General features: G+C 44.5%; 2 protein-coding genes across 4 annotated transcripts in view; one reads left to right on the top strand and one right to left on the bottom strand.

The window, feature by feature from the left end:
• Positions 1-763, bottom strand: part of CUNHXorf58 (chromosome unknown CXorf58 homolog) — a 29280-nt gene extending 28517 nt beyond the window's left edge. For both annotated transcript variants that reach the window (XM_017514569.2, XM_037733467.1), the window contains exon 1: positions 645-763. In XM_017514569.2, the coding sequence (XP_017370058.1) occupies positions 645-763 (119 nt within the window). The remainder of the gene's footprint in view (positions 1-644) is intronic.
• Positions 764-3368: 2605 nt separating this feature from the next.
• The window catches only part of APOO (apolipoprotein O), a 75464-nt gene continuing 72658 nt past the window's right edge, over positions 3369-6174 (top strand). Inside the window, exon 1 of one of the 2 annotated variants that reach the window (XM_037733466.1) lies at positions 3369-3622. In XM_037733466.1, the coding sequence (XP_037589394.1) occupies positions 3614-3622 (9 nt within the window). In that variant the 5' untranslated portion in view covers positions 3369-3613. The remainder of the gene's footprint in view (positions 3623-6174) is intronic. The other variant, XM_017514585.2, reaches the window with a different exon arrangement.

Below are 6174 nucleotides of genomic sequence, written 5' to 3'. Positions count from 1 at the left end.
TCTGCCTGAGAAATCATCCTGTTTCATAGTTAAAAAAAAAAAAAAAAAAAAAAAAAAAACCAAGGAAAGAAAAAGCCTGAAGTATGGAGACAAAGCTTTGAATCCTAGCTGATGCCATTTATTAGCTGTTTAACTTCCTTAAGCCACTTACCTTCTCCCAGTTGCTGCTTCTTCATTTATAAAATGTAATAATAAAATTGTTTCACAAGATTGTATCAGGATCAAATAGATGTGTGTTAATATGCTCACGCCTGTAATCCCAGCACTTTGGGAGGCCGAGGCAGGCGGATTACAAGGTCAAGAGATGGAGATCATCCTGGCCAACATGGTGAAACCCCATCTCTACTAAAAATACAAACATTAGCTGGGTGTGGTGGCGGGTGCCTGTAATCCCAGCTACTCAGGAGGCTGAGGAAGGAGAATCGCTTGAACCTGGGAGGCGGACATTACAGTGAGCTGAGATCGTGCCATTGTACTCCAGCCTGTGCTACAGAGCGAGACTCCGCCTCAAAACAAACAAAAACAAAACAAAAACACAAAATCTCTGATTTACAAAAGAAGAAGAATTGAAGTTATCTGGATAAGTACTGTTTGGAAACTGTATGGTTGTGGAAAGTAACACAAGGCAAAATATGGGTACTTACGATGATAATGATGATCCTGTGGTTGGTACACTTTCGAAACGTACTCTATGAGCTTTTCCTGAGGTTCTAGTACCTGATTTCAGAATACCTTTAAGTGTTGCATTTGAAGAACGATTCATTTTCTCGCCAATGAAGCAATCTGAAAGTACATAAATTAAGCCTTTGAGGTCATAATTTATACTATGACATCGTTTGGACAAGACTCAAGTGCCATATGATTGTTGTACTAATTCTGAATTCTTTAAAAAGGAAGGCGTCGTGAATCTCTTAAAGTTGCTTACAGTTTACATTCTTTGTGTGTACATTCCATATACCATACGGTACATTCCATATACCATAAAAATATTTTATGGTATATGGAAAAGACAAGTAAATCTATCCATAGCCTTCTAACTGGTCTGTCTCCAGTCTTTTTCTCCTCTCATTGACCTACCACACTGCACCTGGAGTTAACTTTGTAGCTCAATAATTCAATCTCATCACTGCCTAGCACAGTGGAGGGTTTTTACATGTTTGTCTAAACACGTTTTGTCCCAGTTTTATCATCAAATAGCAGTGGGACTCTGGGCAAGTCACTTAACCTCTCAGTGGTTCAGTTCCCTCGCTGGTAAAGTGAGAGGCTGTGCTCTAAATTTCTGATTCCACCTCCAACTTTCTATTCTTTAAAGCATCCAATTTGGATGCAGTAACACTCCAGTTTGGATGCAGCTCCCAAATTCTTAGTCACGGCTTGGTCTCTGTTACTAAACCAGGGGCTCTTTATCATTTCTTTTGGTGCCATGGACCCCTATGGACAGATCTCTTCTAAGAATTGGTTTTAAAATGCATAACATAAAATACATAGGATTACAAAGTGCTCCCATTATACTGAAATTATCAAAATATTTTTAACAACAAAATTATAGTAAATGTGTCTTCTTAATGCATTAAATGAGCTCTAATAACTACTGTATTTTTGAGGTAGTAATGAGCATAAATATTTCAAGATCTCTGACATGACTGCAATGTAGCATGAAAATATCTGCTTTTATCATCCATGCTAATATACTGTGGTTTGCTGTCTACACTATAACTGAAAGAAACAAAGTTCAGTTAGAGGTTAGTGAAAATGGAGTTGTCATTTTTTCCCCCAAGTTCACATACCCCCTGAATTAGGAACTTCTGCCCTATTTTCTCAATATGTATGTTTCACACTTTTATGTATGTGTGATGTTACACTGTGCTGCAGAGAGCCTTCTGAGTCTATTCAATATTTCTCCTTGGGCCAGAGGAGGTGGCTCACGCCTGTAATCCCAGCACTTTGGGAGACCAAGGAAGGTAGATCAAGGACCATCAAGGAAGGGGATCGAGACCATCCTGGCCAACATGGTGAAACCCCATCTCTACTAAATATACAAAAAAAAAATTAGCTAGGCGTGGTGGCACATGCCTGTAATCCCAGCTACTGGGGAAGCTGAGGCAGTAGAATCGCTTGAACGGGGGAGTCAGAGATTGCAGTGAGCCGAGATCGCACCACTGCACTCCAGCCTGGAGACAGAGCAAGACTCCGTCTCAAAAAAAAAAAAAATTTCTCCTTGGGGATGCCTTGGAATATACAACCGTCTTAAGAAAAAGCAGCCGTTAACATCTGGGAGATGGCTGGCATTCACAGCTGGGCCTTGGTGTTACCATTGCTTCCTAACAACACCCAATCCAGAGCAAAGCTCCTGCTTCCTTGAACTCGCCCCAAAATCACCGAACCAAAGCCCAAATCCTATAATAAATCTTTCTAACACTCTTTTACTGAAATATGTCACTGTGTTCCTATATGTGCGATTTCCTTGGAGCAATGAGAAACCCAAAAACTACAGGCGTGTCCCTAGTGGGTTTTGGCTGAAGGGCAGTGACATGTCACTGTACAAATTCCAAATTTTTCCAGCTGCCCGCCTGGATGGGGCTTACACTTTCTATAGGATTAGAGCAGAAATACAGAATGAAATAGGAAATACATCCTCATTATGACACAGTGCAACGATTATTTTTGCTAGAACACAGGTTTCAAGAGCAGACTAATGGGTTTGGATCCTAGCTTCCCACTTTCTTTGTGGTCTTGTACAAATTACTTCTCTGTGCCTCAGTTTCTTCATCTATGTATTGGGAATAATAATCATGCCCACCTACTTCCGTCGTTGGAAAGATTAGATGAATGTGTATAAAGAACTTAGATCAGGGCTGCACACATCCTAAGTGCTGTATCAGTGCTTGTTACTCTAGTTAACAAGATAATTATTGCCATTATCATTGACTTCTACAAGTATTAAGGGACAAACATTTGATTCCCAGAGAGGAGGCTTACCGCTTGTTTCTTAAAGGGAAAAAAATAAGCTCTGAGCCTTTTCCGATTAAAGGACATAGTATGTTAGTTTAAATTTAAAACCTGAGAAACGTCCAGTCAACGGTTAAAAATCTTAAAACCTTTCGTAAGGTAAATCCAGTCCTCCAGCCGGCGGCTTCCGGCTGCGAGGCTTTCGAAGCCGCCCGAGGTCCTCCCGGCGCCCCCTTCCGGCAACCTGTGCTCACAGAAATCCCAGCCCACGCCACTGGGCGCCCAATAGCGGCGGCGGAGGCAGTTTCCCAGCGCCGCACGACGCCGGGCACCTCCCTTGCGCCTCCGCGTACCGCCCACACAGAGCCGGTGCTTTCTTGCCACCTAGCAACCGCCGGCGCAGGGGCGGAGCCTCCTGGAGGGCGGGTCTTGCGTTCATCCGCCGCCCGGGGCGCGACGTTCTGCGGCTCAGAGACGCGGCTTCTAGAACGGGGTGATTGTACTAAGCCTTCGCCGTACCGAATTTGCCGTACGGCCGCCACCCGCACCGCAACCCGCTTGCCGTTGGAGAAAGCAGGGCCCTATCGGGCCTCCGTAGTCACCTCTCCAGAGTGGGCGTGGCCGAGGCCGGGGTGACCCTGCCGGAGCCACCGTTGCCAGCGACATGTTCAAGGTGAGAGCGTGGAGCTGGGTCACAGCTGTCACCGCCCCCTCCCGGCCGCCCGAGCCCTCCCCGCGCTCTCTTGGGACCTCTCCGCCGGCCAGGCCCGACTCACCCCGAGGCTTTTCCCGCCACTGGGCCGCCTGCGTCCCAGCCCCGCGGTTCATTCACCGGTCTGCTGGGGATGAACGGCTACTGGGTGGAGGCGGGAGACCCCCTAGTGGGTGGGGGCAGCCTTTTGGGTTGTGCTTTCGTGAATTAAACACTTTGAAAATTTAAAGTGCTTCCCCCAAAGTACCCATCCCCTCGGCTGGTGGCCTCTTGGGATCGTAGGGTAGAGGGAGGCCAGCTCAGGTCACTGTGGGATTCGCGGCTTTAGTTGCCTGGCAGGGTCAGGTTTCAGAACCTGATGTGTGGGTGGCGGAGGGTCACCTTAGAAGTTGTGCAGGGTATGAGGGAGGCTGGGGTGGGACGGCTGGGTGGTGAGGGAAGCTGGAGCTCTTTGCTCCACTCCTCAGGGAACATTATTTAATATGGACTAGTGGACCCCCTTTTCCTGCATTTTGTGAACTCGTGCCCTTTGAAAAAAATCGACTTTTACAATGAAGACTTAATTTCGAAAATCTGCATTTTAACATAAAGCCATTATTCTACTTTGAAAAAAGTAAATTATATGTATTTTGTCATAAAAAAAAACACAGGCTACCAGAAATTAATCTACAAAATTGAGTCTTCAAGAAGCATAGTACCCATAAAATAGTGCTATTGAAATCTCAGAATTGTATTCATTTAAAAATTTTATTGAGCTCCGCAATGTACATTAGTAAAGGCTGTAAAATCAGAACATGCATTCTGCCTTCGAGTCCTGGCATTGCCACCTTTTAGCTGTGTGACCTTGGACAAGTCACTTACTTTCTCTGTGCCTATCTTACTATTGGTGAAATTGGGGTAATAACATATACCACACAGGGTTGTTATAAAAAGTAGGTTGGTATGTGTAAAGCAGTTGGAAAAGGCCTGGCATTTGCTCTTATTCTGTTTTCAGGGAGCTCACAGTTTAGTCAGGAAGACAAATCTTATAATCAACATTCATTTGATAAATTTGTGTGTTAAACACCTGTTATGTGCTAGGAGCTCAGCGCCATTTCAGGGTTACAACAAGGAAAGATATGCTGTGGCCAGTTTAACTATATGTGTACCAACAATATAGAAAGGTAGTAAAAAGGAGCGCAAGATCCCCTTGGCTTAACCAGGAGTTCCTAACCTGGGGTCCTCAGCTCCTCAGAAGATCTGCACATATATTTCAGGGGATTCCTGAACTCTGATGGGGGAAAAATATAAATTTATCTTCATCAATCTCCAGATGAAATTGAGCACTTCCTTTAGTTGTGAATATGAGTAATGTTTCCGTTATCTATTATTGGGTAACAAATCACTACAAACCAGTGCCTTAAAACAAGATTTTTTTTTTTTTTCAGTCTTGTTCTGTTGCTCAGGCTGGAGTGCAATGGCTCGATCTTGGCTCACCGCAACCTCTGCATCCTGGGTTCAAGCAGTTCTGCTTCAGCCTCCTGAGTAGCTGGGATTACAGGCACCCACCACCATGCCTGGCTAATTTTTGTGTTTTTAGTAGAGACGGGGTTTCGCCATGTTGGCCAGGCTGGTTTTGAATTCCTGACCTCAAGTGATCCTCCCACCTCGGCTTTTCAGAGTGCTGGGATTACCGGTGTGAGCCACCATGCCTGGCCAAAACAGTGATTACTTCTGAAAATCTGTAGGCTTGCTGGGCAGTTCTGCTGGTGTGTCCCAGTGGCTGAATTCAGCTGGTGGCTTGGCTGGAAGTTGGCCTCACTCCCATGTCTGGGGGCTTGGTACCCCGCCATAGGCCTAGCTTGGGCTTCCTCACCTGGTTACTGAGTTCCAAGAGGGCAAGTCCCAAGGCACAAACAGCATCATATTTGCTGATGTCAAAACAAGTAACATAGCCAAGTTCAGAGTTGATGTGGTGGGGAACTACACAAGGTCATACATATGAGTAGGTACACTTCACTGGGGTCCATTCATTTAACAAGCTCCTATTGTATCAAACCACAGTAGTATTAGCAGTACCTGTTACCAATAGAAGTCACAGTACCAGCACAAGTCACAGACATTTTCATATCACATTACAGTTGTTGCAGATCTCAAAATATCATTTATGCTCATTACTACTTCAGAACTATGGTGGTTATAAGACTCACTGCTAGATCTTTTTGTTTAGTGGGCTAATAAAGAAGCACATACTGCTTATGTCAGATATTTAAGTCTAAAAAATAAGATTATTTCAATATAGTTGGCATTTTTTTGTATGCAATTAGAAGCATTATTTTGAAAAGGGGTTCATAGGGCTTACAGACTGCCAGAGAGATCCATGGCACAAAAAAGGTAAAGAAACCATGGACTTCAGGGAAGGCTTCACAGACAGAACACTTAAATTTAAATTTGAAAGACAAGTGGTTCTTCAGGCACATGAGCTGGGGAACATCAGCCGTGGTATTGCACTGGGGGGAGTGCTGGTAGCTCAA

The sequence above is a fragment of the Cebus imitator genome, unplaced genomic scaffold, assembly GCF_001604975.1.
Source record: "Cebus imitator isolate Cc_AM_T3 unplaced genomic scaffold, Cebus_imitator-1.0 Scaffold527, whole genome shotgun sequence".
In the NCBI taxonomy this organism is placed as follows: Eukaryota; Metazoa; Chordata; class Mammalia; order Primates; family Cebidae; genus Cebus; species Cebus imitator.
This window is presented reverse-complemented; position numbering and strand designations above follow the sequence as displayed.